The 13,367-nt window shown below is 41.8% G+C and overlaps 2 protein-coding genes across 4 annotated transcripts in view; both read right to left on the bottom strand.

Moving 5' to 3' along the window:
* miga2 (mitoguardin 2) overlaps positions 1–13,367 on the bottom strand; it is a 532,313-nt gene that overhangs the window by 283,203 nt on the left and 235,743 nt on the right. The gene's annotated exons all lie outside the window — the stretch shown is intronic.
* setx (senataxin) overlaps positions 1–13,367 on the bottom strand; it is a 125,491-nt gene that overhangs the window by 23,509 nt on the left and 88,615 nt on the right. The window contains exons 20-23 of the mRNA XM_028809064.2: positions 7,626–7,813; positions 6,958–7,050; positions 797–964; positions 466–564 (exon numbers count right to left, since the gene is read on the bottom strand). Coding sequence (XP_028664897.1) covers positions 466–564; positions 797–964; positions 6,958–7,050; positions 7,626–7,813 — 548 coding nt within the window. The remainder of the gene's footprint in view (positions 1–465; positions 565–796; positions 965–6,957; positions 7,051–7,625; positions 7,814–13,367) is intronic.

Genomic DNA, 13,367 nt, shown 5'->3' with positions numbered 1-13,367 from the left:
TCAGGACCTCAGTTGAATGGATGGCCCCAGTGTTTACAGCAGAGTCCCTGTTACTGCACTGGGGCAATGGAATACACACGCAGACCACAGATCACTAACACCTCTTCCAAAAACAACCTAAGCTTTACCTAAATGGTCTCCCACCTAAATACTGGCAGAGCCCAAACTTGCATAGCCTCAGGTGGATTACCTGTTCTGATGTGTAGGTGCTACGGCCACAACACAGGAGCACTGATTCAGTAACCCCGTTTAAGGGCACATCCAGAAAAGACGGACGATGACACACAGAAAACATCTTTTTACTTGTTGTGCAAACTCAGCAGTTTGCAAAGAGTACATTCCAGTGACTGGGAAACATGCATCACATCTCTGTCATCTTACTCAATTCTATTAATTGTACATTTGGTAAAGCAAACTGAAGACAATAAAAGGGGGGGGGGGTATTTGGGGGAATAAGCCACTCACCCAATTGAGCCTTTTGAACTGCTGGCTCGTACACAGGAAACTATAATGCAGTCTTTTTCTTGACCCTGGAAGCCATCCACAGTGTCGACCTCCACACACCTGAAACAGTAAATAAAAGTAAAAAAACTCACAATCACCTCAGGTACACAAGAGATTTAAACTTCAACACCACTTACATCGGGTGGAATGAAACAATCAGCCATGGCAACTCCCCAGGACAAAACGATTCCTTTTTGTTTTCTACTGTACTCCCATATAGAATGTTACAGGAGTTCAGAAGCAACAGCCACTCAGTCCAGATGTATTTCATTACATGATTTTAAGAACTTACTGTAAAAGCTTCATCGGATCCTTTTTCTTTTCTTTGTTGAGGATTTCTCGGATTCTGTTCTTCTGGGCGCTATAGTGAGTTATGACTCCAACACGTCCTTTTTGTTTCTCTACAACCAGCTTAATCAGCTCCATCACGAGCTTCACTTCTTGATGGTTGACAAAGGAACTGAAAAACGGGAAACCAGAATGTGTTTATCCAAAAAAACACCAATTCAGCAAAAATGTTTCAGAACAATTAGAATGAAGAAAAACCAAAATACTGCATAAATACAGGCACCCTGCCATCTTATTCAATACCACACAGGAGTCTTCAAACTTTAGACCCCACAGCTCTGCAAGGACAGTGTTTCGGTTAATCCAGAAACCTGTGCAATATTCAGTCAAGCCAGGGGTCCTCAGAATTCAATTAAACGTGTTGCTATAAAACTCCCAACCAGATATACCTAGTGTGCGATATTCAAATAAATCACTCGTGATGAAATGACAACATGCAAGATCAAGTACAAAACAAACATCACAACGAGGTATTCTGTACAGATTAGGAAGTCAAAAATTCTAATTTCCCCAAATCACCCAACCCACCTACTACAGGCATCATGGAATACGTCTGCTGGCAAAAAGTCCAGTGGATTGTACAGAGGCCTGTCATTTGATCAATCACTGGTCCAGGCACAGCCACAGTAACGTACACCAAGCAGAGAACAGCAGCGGGCAGGCAGCCAATCACAACAGTTAAAGTTAAGAAGTATGGATAGTCTCCATAGTATGCCGCTGTCCATACAAGCATGCCATACTCAAACAGAATTTCCGCCTCAGCTTAAAAGGCTGAGCCCAGAGGGTCTTCTCTAATACCAGTTTAGGGGGCTTTATGTAGCTAAAGTCTCAGAATACAACACCAACTTTACTTATTCAGGTCATTTTAAGAACACCTTCCACCTGGGACTGCAATTTTCTGTTTGAAATGTAGGCGACAAGGAATAAGGAAGAATAACCATTAGTAAAAAAAAAAAAAAAAAAAATTTTTAAAACGTCCGGAGTCTTAGGAGCTCAATTTATACACAGGAGTCATTTGATCAAAATGCTGACGCGGTCCTTGCAGCAGTGTAAGTTTAGATCGGCTTATCAGCCCGCCAAGCCATTACAACAGTCAGCTGTGCTCAATCAAAAAGGACTCATTTCAGGTGTAAAAAAGTTGGTTTTTTTTCATTTAAACTTTAGGGAGATGACGACAGCCAGTAACCACAGTTAGTGTTGAGAATTTCAATTAAGGATCAATATGCTTTATTATTAGTTTTAGTGCGGTTAGCTATGAAAGTCTCTGCCTAAAGCAGCTTTAAGAGGACACCATTGACTTAGCAGAAGGGCTCTGGCCTGCCCGACTTTTCACTTGCTTTGTTTTGAACTTCTACAAGTCAGGGACATTATGTTCTCTGAAGAAGTAAGCAGGCAGATTTTGTTTTGGGAACGCAGGTGCCGAGCTTCTCACCGACAGAAGACGAAACAAATGGCATGCAGGGTCTGGGCAGGCTCTCGAGTTAGCACATAAACATACAAGCACTTCAATGGCATTTAGATCTATTTGAACTCAATAATTTGGACATTAAAGTTAAAATAAAATGCAACACCTAGTTAGTCGGAGCTATATAGGGGCCCAAGAGTCGATTATTGAAGGTGAGGGACTTTTCCCTGCACATAGATGCCTGTGAAGTAAGCAACAGCTTGGCCTTCGTGCCAGCAAGTCAGACAAGTTTGCTGTCTGTGTTTGTAGGTTTTTACATTAGCACACACACACACACACACACACACACACACTATATACAGTGGTGTGAAAAACTATTTGCCCCCTTCCCGATTTCTTATTCTTTTGCATGTTTGTCACACAAAATGTTTCTGATCATCAAACACATTTAACCATTAGTCAAATATAACACAAGTAAACACAAAATGCAGTTTTTAAATGATGGTTTTTATTATTTAGGGAGAAAAAAAATCCAAACCTACATGGCCCTGTGTGAAAAAGTAATTGCCCCCTTGTTAAAAAATAACCTAACTGTGGTGTATCACACCCGAGTTCAATTTCCGTAGCCACCCCCAGGCCTGATTACTGCCACACCTGTTTCAATCAAGAAATCACTTCAATAGGAGCTGCCTGACACAGAGAAGCAGACCAAAAGCACCTCAAAAGCTAGACATCATGCCAAGATCCAAAGAAATTCAGGAACAAATGAGAACAGAAGTAATTGAGATCTATCAGTCTGGTAAAGGTTATAAAGCCATTTCTAAAGCTTTGGGACTCCAGCGAACCACAGTGAGAGCCATTATCCACAAATGGCAAAAACATGGAACAGTGGTGAACCTTCCCAGGAGTGGCCGGCCGACCAAAATTACCCCAAGAGCGCAGAGACGACTCATCCGAGAGGTCACAAAAGACCCCAGGACAACATCTAAAGAACTGCAGGCCTCACTTGCCTCAATTAAGGTCAGTGTTCACGACTCCACCATAAGAAAGAGACTGGGCAAAAACGGCCTGCATGGCAGATTTCCAAGACGCAAACCACTGTTAAGCAAAAAGAACATTAGGGCTCGTCTCAATTTTGCTAAGAAACATCTCAATGATTGCCAAGACTTTTGGGAAAATACCTTGTGGACTGATGAGACAAAAGTTGAACTTTTTGGAAGGCAAATGTCCCGTTACATCTGGCGTAAAAGGAACACAGCATTTCAGAAAAAGAACATCATACCAACAGTAAAATATGGTGGTGGTAGTGTGATGGTCTGGGTTGTTTTGCTGCTTCAGGACCTGGAAGGCTTGCTGTGATAGATGGAACCATGAATTCTACTGTCTACCAAAAAATCCTGAAGGAGAATGTCCGACCATCTGTTCGTCAACTCAAGCTGAAGCGATCTTGGGTGCTGCAACAGGACAATGACCCAAAACACACCAGCAAATCCACCTCTGAATGGCTGAAGAAAAACAAAATGAAGACTTTGGAGTGGCCTAGTCAAAGTCCTGACCTGAATCCAATTGAGATGCTATGGCATGACCTTAAAAAGGCGGTTCATGCTAGAAAACCCTCAAATAAAGCTGAATTACAAAAATTTTGCAAAGATGAGTGGGCCAAAATTCCTCCAGAGCGCTGTAAAAGACTCATTGCAAGTTATCGCAAACGCTTGATTGCAGTTATTGCTGCTAAGGGTGGCCCAACCAGTTATTAGGTTCAGGGGGCAATTACTTTTTCACACAGGGCCATGTAGGTTTGGATTTTGTTTTCTCCCTAAATAATAAAAACCACCATTTACAAACTGCACTTTGTGTTTACTTGTGTTATATTTGACTAATGGTTAAATGTGTTTGATGATCAGAAACATTTTGTGTGACAAACATGCAAAAGAATAAGAAATCAGGAAGGGGGCAAATAGTTTTTCACACCACTGTATATCCTTTATATAATATTCCTTATATATCCTAATGATAATAAAGTTACAGCAGAACACATTAGTAAGCTAAAAGAATTGTTAAAGGCTCATCTTTTCCCTTCTTTCAAGCAGCCATGAAGCTTGGCCCTTATCAGTGAAGCTGCACACTGCTACTTACTGGCACAGATGCCAATTATTTTAGCCTTACAGAGATGCTACTGCAACAAGTAACCATTAATAGAATTATGAATTGTGCAGTCCAGTTTTCACACGTGGGTCCTCCTGATCCCAACTTAATTATAAGAAAAAGGCCATCGATCTTTAACAGCTCAGGATTAGGATACGAGAACGAAGGGCGAGGTGATCAGGTGATGCTCACCATCAGGTGGCGGATATGTCCTTCAAGCTGAAGTGGTTTTTATAAGAAGATGGACTGGGAAGGAAATTTGTTATGAGAAGGTCTACTGGGAAGAAGATTATTATGGGGATGTCTAGGGGGACAAAGGGTATTGTTATGAGAAGGTCTGCAACACCAGGCGATTGTTATGGGAAAAGGTGCTACGCGAGGTCATCATCATGAGAATCCCTGTACAGCAGATGTTGGGAAAGAGGCATGAAGGAGGGACATTTTGTGATAAGAGTTGTATTAAATTTGGGTCTGATTTCATGAACTGAGATGGCTTTATATGCTCTGCAATTTTTTCCTATGCTGTGCAATAAAGTCTAAATTCTGACTGCCTTTCTGAAGACACTGCTCATTTTTCTGAAGATGTCTCCACAACATTAAACACCATTCCCTTGCCTTGAGTATTGATAAGATAATCGATAGCTTCACAAACTTTCAAGCACAACTGTACACCTCGCCTCAAGTCCAAGATGAATGAAACAAGCTGCATTCAACTATAAAAACTTTACATTTTTTTTTGTGGAAATCTTTTTACTATTGGACATACTAAACTCTGAATCTTTATTATTTTGAATTTTGCATCTTTTAACTAGCAGTAGACTACTAGGCCTAACTTCAATGCACTGATATTTGAAAATCAACGTAATCAGCCGGGGGGTAAATGAGATTAGCATGGGTGGCTGCACAGAGAAAAAAAAAACAACTCTGCAGCATAATCATGGCTAGTGAGTTTAAGATTATCAATCATTTATTAATTACTTTTTAACCACATATGAAAAGAGGCCTTTAAGTTTGGGACGCATTACACACTGAAAAAAAGATGATCTTCAGCATCACCTTGACAAGATGTCTACATCTCCCTCAAATTGGCGAAATAAAAGACCTGCACAGCCATAAACCAAAGTCTGAAAGACTTGTCATCTCTGGCTAAGTATCCTCCATTAAGACCGTTTTAAAATGCACTCCCTATGCTTGCTACTATCGATTTTACAATGTGTTAAAAGCAAGTACAGTACAGTGAGTTTGGTCAGGTCAAGGTATCATGCTAAGGAAAGAGCTTAGCAGCCGAGAAGGAGCTTTTTAAACGGAAGGCACCTGCTATGGTAAGTGGGGCCTGGTGTGGAGATGCTCCAGTTTAAGGGTAACTACTTAGACTGCTCATGCCAGGCTAGTATGGCAGCTGTTAATGTGGGTTATGGAAAATACGCTTTAAAAAAGGTTACTAACAAAAAAAAAAAAAAAAAAACCTTTTGGAAGAGCATGGCCGAGGCGAGACTAAATGAAAAACTTACAAAGTAATTGACATCTGCTTTCCAAAAAAAAGCAGATCTGAAAAACGCAAAAATCAAATCAGAATTACCTTTAAATACCACACCAGGATATCAAAATGTAAACTTAGTCAAATATGGCTACTTTGTGCTATGATTCACAAGAATAGAGAACTGGAAACATTTATACCATATAAATTTGACAATGGAGGAGAAAGAATCTATATATATAATTCACTAAAGCAGCCGACCATGGCAGGCAAGACGCAAGACAGAGCCACGCCTGCCAACTATTCACTAAGCAGCCGTGCGCGCCGAAGATTTCCACACGTGTTCAGTCTCTCCCTGTGCAGCGAGAGAGACAGAGACACAGGCGAGAGGGGGGGGGTGGGGAGTGGGGGGGTGTCTGGACGCATAAGGCAGAGAAGGCAGTTAAAGAATGATGCACCGGGCTTGATTTTGTTTTCACTTCTGTTTACAGCGATCAGTTCATAGCGTGCATTGTTGCAATGTTACTTTTCTCGTGGTTTAGTCACAGAAGCATAGTCATACAGTCTGCTCAACAATACGCTGACTACATGAATACTTCTGGAGTATGCAGCATATGCTACGCCGCGGGTTGGCTAGTCCACTATACAATAAAACACTAAAGTGTGTGTGTCTCTTGTCCCTTGGCACAGTATGATTGGTCGGTAGGACTTTGGTGTGATTCATCACATTGGCTTTGGCAACGCAATTGAAATGGAAGTGCAAGTACTACTCACCCAAGGAGACACCATACACGAGGCACACCGAGAGGTTTGCCTTCAAAGACAGGCAGGATGAATAAAGGCAAACAGGAGGTGAGAAAGGGTCCTCGAAAATAAAGGCAGCATCGGAGAAGCAGGCTTTACGGGAACCCACTCGGAGGTAGCACCAGTGAAGAGTGACTCAGACAAATGCCAATACAGAGGACAGGCGCCAACGTCCTCTACACTACATGAATGACCCGAATCTAGTGCTTAATATCACACAGGGGGCATATAACATGCTAAATTGAGTGGGCTTAAAATCCATCTTGTTACTTACTCTCCTTCCCTTGTTTCACGGCCATCCACAACATCAAAGATACAATATGGCTGAAAAGGCCATCGGATGCTGCATCTCTGCGCCGCTGTATCTCTGCGAGATTAGAAAAGAAAACTTAACAAATGACAGGTCATTAACTGGTCACTAACAGCACAATCCTTAATACTCTGCCTTGGACAAACACTTCAGTCTTGTCTTGCATTCAGCACACTTCATTAATGAATAAAACTGGACTATTTTATTAGTTTTGAGAAATTCAAAACTGCTAACTAAGAGGTTTAGCTTGGATTTTGTCCTTTGGCTTGCAGAATTAGAGGACACTTGTGGCCTTTACGGCTGAAAGTGAGTTTACTTGTGTACTGTTAGTGTGGGAATACCATTATGACAACGCATAAAAGAATGGCAGTAATAAGTAAGCAAAGCCAAGTACAGTAAGGTGTGTAATTTAGAATCTCAAATGCTAAATAAGAAACATGAAAATAAAATCTTCTGTGCAAGTTCATCATAACCTAAATGATCGACTCAAAATGCAAAACTGAGACGAATCTGGAATGCCCAAAAATAAAGACAATACATAAAAATAAACTGAACTGACATTAGCTGAACATGAAATTCATGAACAAAAAAATTAAAAAGTGAAATAATACTTAAAAAGTTTGAGTTCTTACCCATCTGTTTTTAGGGCCCTATTGTAGATGTAATTTGAAGGAAACAGGCATATATCAGGGTGCATTCTGTACTGCATGGTAAGAAAATTAATCGGGTTCTGGATGCCAAGGTTCTGCTTAATATCCCGGTGCAGGCACTTCCATAGCCGAGCCATCAATGACTGGTCATACTTTCTCTCTTTGGCTTTCTAGAAAAGAAAAACAAAAGCCAATAATAAGCAAAAACAAACACACATTAACGGTGGCAAAGGCAATGCCCAGCTCTCCTTTAGTGTGGCAGCAGATTCTGTACACACATTTACTGGACCACAGAAGGGGCCTGAAGAGTGCACACAAACACAGATCGCCATTTTGAGATGTGACAACATCATGGACTTGAGACTTGAATTCAAGTCAGCACTTTGGGCTTTACACTTCCAAATTCCTTCTTGCCAAATCATCGTCTGCACTTCATGGTTTTTGCCAGAGAGAACAGTCTTGTTTTATACTCACACCTCTGCGATGTCAATGGCCAGTTAGCAGCCCAAAGTTAGCCATGCTGGAGAGCCACATACTCTGGAAGATCTGCCATGCAGTTTCCCAGGTGGAATCCCAGCAGACACGAGATGTGATTCATGAGATTGCACTTCTCCAAGCACACTGAGCTTTGAACCCATTCTTGTCAAAAACAGATGCATCATTTCACAGCATGCACATCACACACACCTCTCAGAGTATTTTTTTATGATAAAGAACATCATCATCATCAGACAATCACTAACAGGACATCTCGTTCAAGTTTGACAAGCCTACTCAACACTGCGGCCCTGGAACCTAAAGTGTTGACCTCAAGTTGCTGGCTGTGTAGTAGAGATGGGGACTTTGACTTCATGAAAGTTCAAATGCACAAAGCCGGGATGCCAGTGGGCTGCCTTTTTAAAGGTCGCAGGCCTCGTTAGCAGGAAGGATTTCATTTCAAGTGGAAAGCCCAACAGTAGAAAACAAATTCTAGTTGAACACAGTGCTACTTTTTCCCAAATGGAGTTCATCTAAACCAGTAATATCCACTTTCAGTCCTGGGGGTCCCCTGCAGCTATGGACTTTAATTCCGACCAGCTCCATAGTCGGGGTATAATTCTTATTCTGAATTAATCTCATTCTTTACTAAGCTCATCTTTTCATTATTTTAGTCCTAGAGATTCACAAGCACACTTATTTTTGCCACAACCTTAAAATGATTTCATTTCCTTGGGCCATTGCCTTTTTAAATCACCCTGTTCTGTAGAGTTTGCTCCCTTAATTGTACCTCAATGCTGACCACACGGAATGAGGAGCAACGACTTCAGTACAACATTCACTTGCCTATAAGAAATTCATAATGAGCAGACATGTCAAATCAGCAGTGATGTCTCTGCTCTTCTTCAGTGTTTTTGGTCCCTTAATTGTAACCCAAAGGCCAATGATTAGTAATGTGCAGTGCAGACATGGGGGACAGACTTGACAGAAAAGGAACACAAGCATTTCAAGCTACATCAAAAAATTCAAACTTCTGAATCTGACAGAATTGTTTGTAGGCCAACTAAGCAACAAAATCAATTACAAGTAAAAACAACGACGGCAAACTCACTGAAAAATCTTTTGGAATAAAAACCTGACCCGGACAACGGACCTTGACACCACTGATCTAACACAGCAGACGTGATTATCCATATTATCCAGTAAACCTTCTGCAGTAATCCACTGAACCATGAGCTCCCTCAACTCTTCTTATTTGTGAACTACAGCAGGAAGTATTTAAACTTACCCACATGAAGCCACCTCTCCTCCCAAACCTATGACCAGCAAGTTAGCATCATTCCAAGCAAGAACCCACGACTCAGACAGAGGTCAAGTAGGGGATTCTCATCTCACCTGTGTCATATTACTGTGCAAATAACTCCTGTGTGACCTGGAGCTCACGGTCCATTAAAGCCAAGAGAACTTCATCCACATGCAAGTGAGGTACAACTCTCAAAGTGCATCATCACCACACTGCACCCTGACCTTCTGTCCATGAAAACTCCCAAGCTGCTGGGGAGACGACAGGTCAAATCCACCAACCATCTAAACCTGATGTGACTTAAGTTACATAACTTAACTCCTGTTTCAGGAATGCAAGACCAGAATGCTAAAGCATACAGTCATTTGAAAAAGTTTGGGAACCCCTCTTAATTCTTTGGATTTTTGTTTCTCATTGGCTGAGCTTTCAAAGTGGCAACTTCCTTTTAATATATGACATGCCTTATGGAAATATTTCAGCACTGACATTAAGTTTATTGGATTAACAGAAAATATGCATCATAACAAAATTAGACAGGTGCATAAATGTGGGCACCCCAAAAGAGATATGACATCAATACTTTGTTGAGCCTCCTTTTGACCTCTAGACGTTGTCCTCCTATAGCCTCTGATGAGTGTCTGGTTTCTGGATGGAGGTATTGTTGACCATTCTTCCATACAAAATCTCTCCAGTTCAATTTGATGGACAGCCTGCTTCAAATCATCCCATAGATTTTCGATGATATTCAAGTCAGGGGACTGTGACGGCCATTCCAGAACACTGTACTTCTCCCTCTGCATGAATGCCTTTGTAGATTTCCAACTGTGTTTTGGGTCACGGTCTTGTTGGAATATCCAACCCCTGCTTAAGTAACTTCAACTTTGTGACTGATACTTGAACATTATCCTGAAGAATTGGTTGATATTGGGTTGAATTCATTTCATCCAACCCTCAACTTTAACAAGGGCCCAAGTCCCTGAACTAGCCATACAGCCTGATGGAACCTCCACCAAATTTGACAGTAGGTAGCAGGCGTTTGTCTTGGAATGCGGTGTTGTTCTTCCGCCATGCAAAGCGCTTTTTGTTCTGACCAAATAACTCCATTTTCATCAGTCTCATCAGTCCAAAGCACTTTGTTCCCAAATGAATCTGGCTTGTCTAAATGAGCATTGGCATACAACAAGCGACTCGGTTTGTGGCGCGAGTGCAGAAAGGGCTTCTTTCTCATCACTCTGCCATACAGATGTTCTTTGTGCAAATTGTGCTGAATTGTAGAACGATGTACAGATACACCATCTGCAGCAAGATGTTCTTGCAGGTCTGTGGAGGTGATCTGTGGGTTGTCTGTCACCATTCCGTCCGATATCTGGACGGATGACATATCATGGAGGGTGGGTGCGTCTGGGGACGTCATTTAATTACATACGCATATCTGTAGTAAAGCGGTCTCGTATTGTGGAGACGTGATTCCGTTGCCTTCGCTGACACCGACCGCTGGCAGAGTGAAGCACAGCAAGTTCAGCCCTGCGTCCATATCCGGTTTACGCCATGTGATGCTCTGCAGTGCGGCAATGCGCGTGCGCCTCGATGTGCCCAGCGTCCATATCTGGTTTACAACCTTCGGTTAGTACGATGGATTCCTTACAGTTGAAACTGACAGTTTAGACCTCTGAGATGGCTTTTTGTAGCCTTCCCCTAAACCAGGAGACTCAACAATCTTTGTTTTCAGATCTTTGGAGAGTTGCTTTGAGGATCCCATGCTGTAACTCTTCAGAGGAGAGTCAAAGGGAAGGAAGCCCACCTTGTAATTGACCACCTTAAATCCCTTTATATCTCATAATTGGACACACCTGTCTATGAAGTTCAATACTTAACGAGCTCATCCAAGCAAGTAATCAGAATTGAGCTGTGACAGGCATTCAAATCAGCACAATGACAAGGGGACCCATATTTTTGCACAGCCAGTTTTTCACATTTGATTTCATTTCATACAACTAAATACTGCGTCACTAAAAATCTTTGTTCAGAAAACAGCAGTACTCGGATGTTCCTAGGAAATGAAAGACATACCACTTATCTTGTTTGTTCAGAGTCCTATGCAGGCTGAGAGGGTTTCCCAAACTTTATCATATGTCAGTAAATGTCCCAGAATCCTATAGTTCAAGGCCACTGAGATCAAAGACTATACTGTATTAAAAAGCGTCTGTAGAGATGGTTGGCAAACTCTTTCAAGTAGTGTCCTTGCACTTAACAGGCCAGGAAGAGACTCCCATACATTCCAGTTTTTGGACGGACCTCATGGAGCACATCTGTCAGCGCGGTGATCAACATATGAAATGGCCCAAGGCCCAATGGAAGGGTCATCAGGAAGGCATGCCATCCATGTTATGGTGTTAAAAGTGCTTCTCACAATTCCTCAGTGAAGGTCAAAGGTCAGACTCCTCAGTGAAGATCAACTTTTCCCAGCCTTGTGAGGACAGTCTAACAGACATCCTGCCTTAAATGTCACTCCTCACTTATTTACTAAACTCCAGCTTTTCATTTGGATATTCATGCCAAAGGAAACCACAGCAGATAATCACAGCTTTATTTCAAAGTGGAACACAAATAACTAGCAAAGATGGTGTGGTGGTTAAGGCTTTGGACTCACTTGACCTGTTCGTGCTCCAACTGGACAACAAAAAAAAAATTTAATCAATTGTATCATAAATGTTGTAAATTGCCGTGGATAAAGGCGTGAACCAAATAAGTAAATGTAAAGGCCTATGTGGCCTGAAAAGAAGCATAGTAATAAGGCATTAAACGATTATAGGCAAAGTGCTTCACGCTGATCTCGCACGATCAGCAAACCTCTACAAAGAAAAACGTTTAATACAACAGTAGCAGGACAAGCAAACTGACCCCAAACTATAGAATTAGAAATCTGACTCAACACCACAAGTTTAAGTAGATATGCCAAACAAATTCAAAGAAAGACTTTCTAGAATGAAGGATTGTTAAAAACGGGATTTCTTAGGAGCTTCTGCTCCAATTCAGTGACCGATTCCACTCGAGGAAACAATAAGTGGCTTTACTCAAAAGTTAAAGATGGGAAAAGCTGCTGGACCAGATGGAGTCAGTCCTCAAGTTCTTAAGGCCTGTGCTGACCAACCTTGTGGTGTCCTCTGTCACCTGTTCAGTATGTCCCTAAGGCTTCAGAAAATGCCACTGCTGTGGAAAACATTCCATACAACTCCAAAGAAGGTAGGTGCCCCTTCAATAGAGGACTACAGACAAGTGCCACATCTCACATCATGAAGACCTTTGAGAGATTGGTCCTAGACTATACGTATCCTCTTGTGGTAGCCCATTTGGGTACACTACAGTTTGCCCATCAGACAAAGATTGGAGTGGAGGATGCAATTATCTATCTGCTCCATGGGCTGGACAAAGCAGGCAGTACTGTGATTTGATTTCTCCAGTGTCTTCACTGCCATCCAGCCATCCCTGTTAGGTGGTTTTATATAATATTACACCAAGTCATGTCACTTGCAGAAATTCTCAGATGATTCTGCACTAATGGGTGTATTGATAAAGGAGACACAGGAGAGGTTTGTCTCTTAAGGCAAAGAGAATTGGCTGCCAAGGAACAGGTTTATTGATTCCTGAAGCATCAAGGAGCCTATTCAAGGAGTGGAAGTAGAGGTGTTCCACATTAACGACAGGTTGGACTGGTCTCGGAACACAAAGGATCCATATAAGAAAGTGCAGAGCACACACGTCTTCCTTCTGAGACACCACTCCTTTAATGTGGGAAGTGACATCGTTCACATCTTCTACAACTCTGTGATGGCCAGTGCGATTTTCTACGCTGTGGTATACTGGTAACATCACTTCAAGATAGACCCACCAAATCAACAATCTAATTTAAAGGGCAAGCGCAGTTACATGACACACTCTGGACC

Source organism: Erpetoichthys calabaricus, chromosome 9 (assembly GCF_900747795.2).
Source record: "Erpetoichthys calabaricus chromosome 9, fErpCal1.3, whole genome shotgun sequence".
Taxonomy (NCBI): domain Eukaryota; kingdom Metazoa; phylum Chordata; class Cladistia; order Polypteriformes; family Polypteridae; genus Erpetoichthys; species Erpetoichthys calabaricus.
The sequence above is the reverse complement of the archived record's forward strand: the minus strand, read 5'-3'. Positions and strand labels throughout refer to the sequence as shown.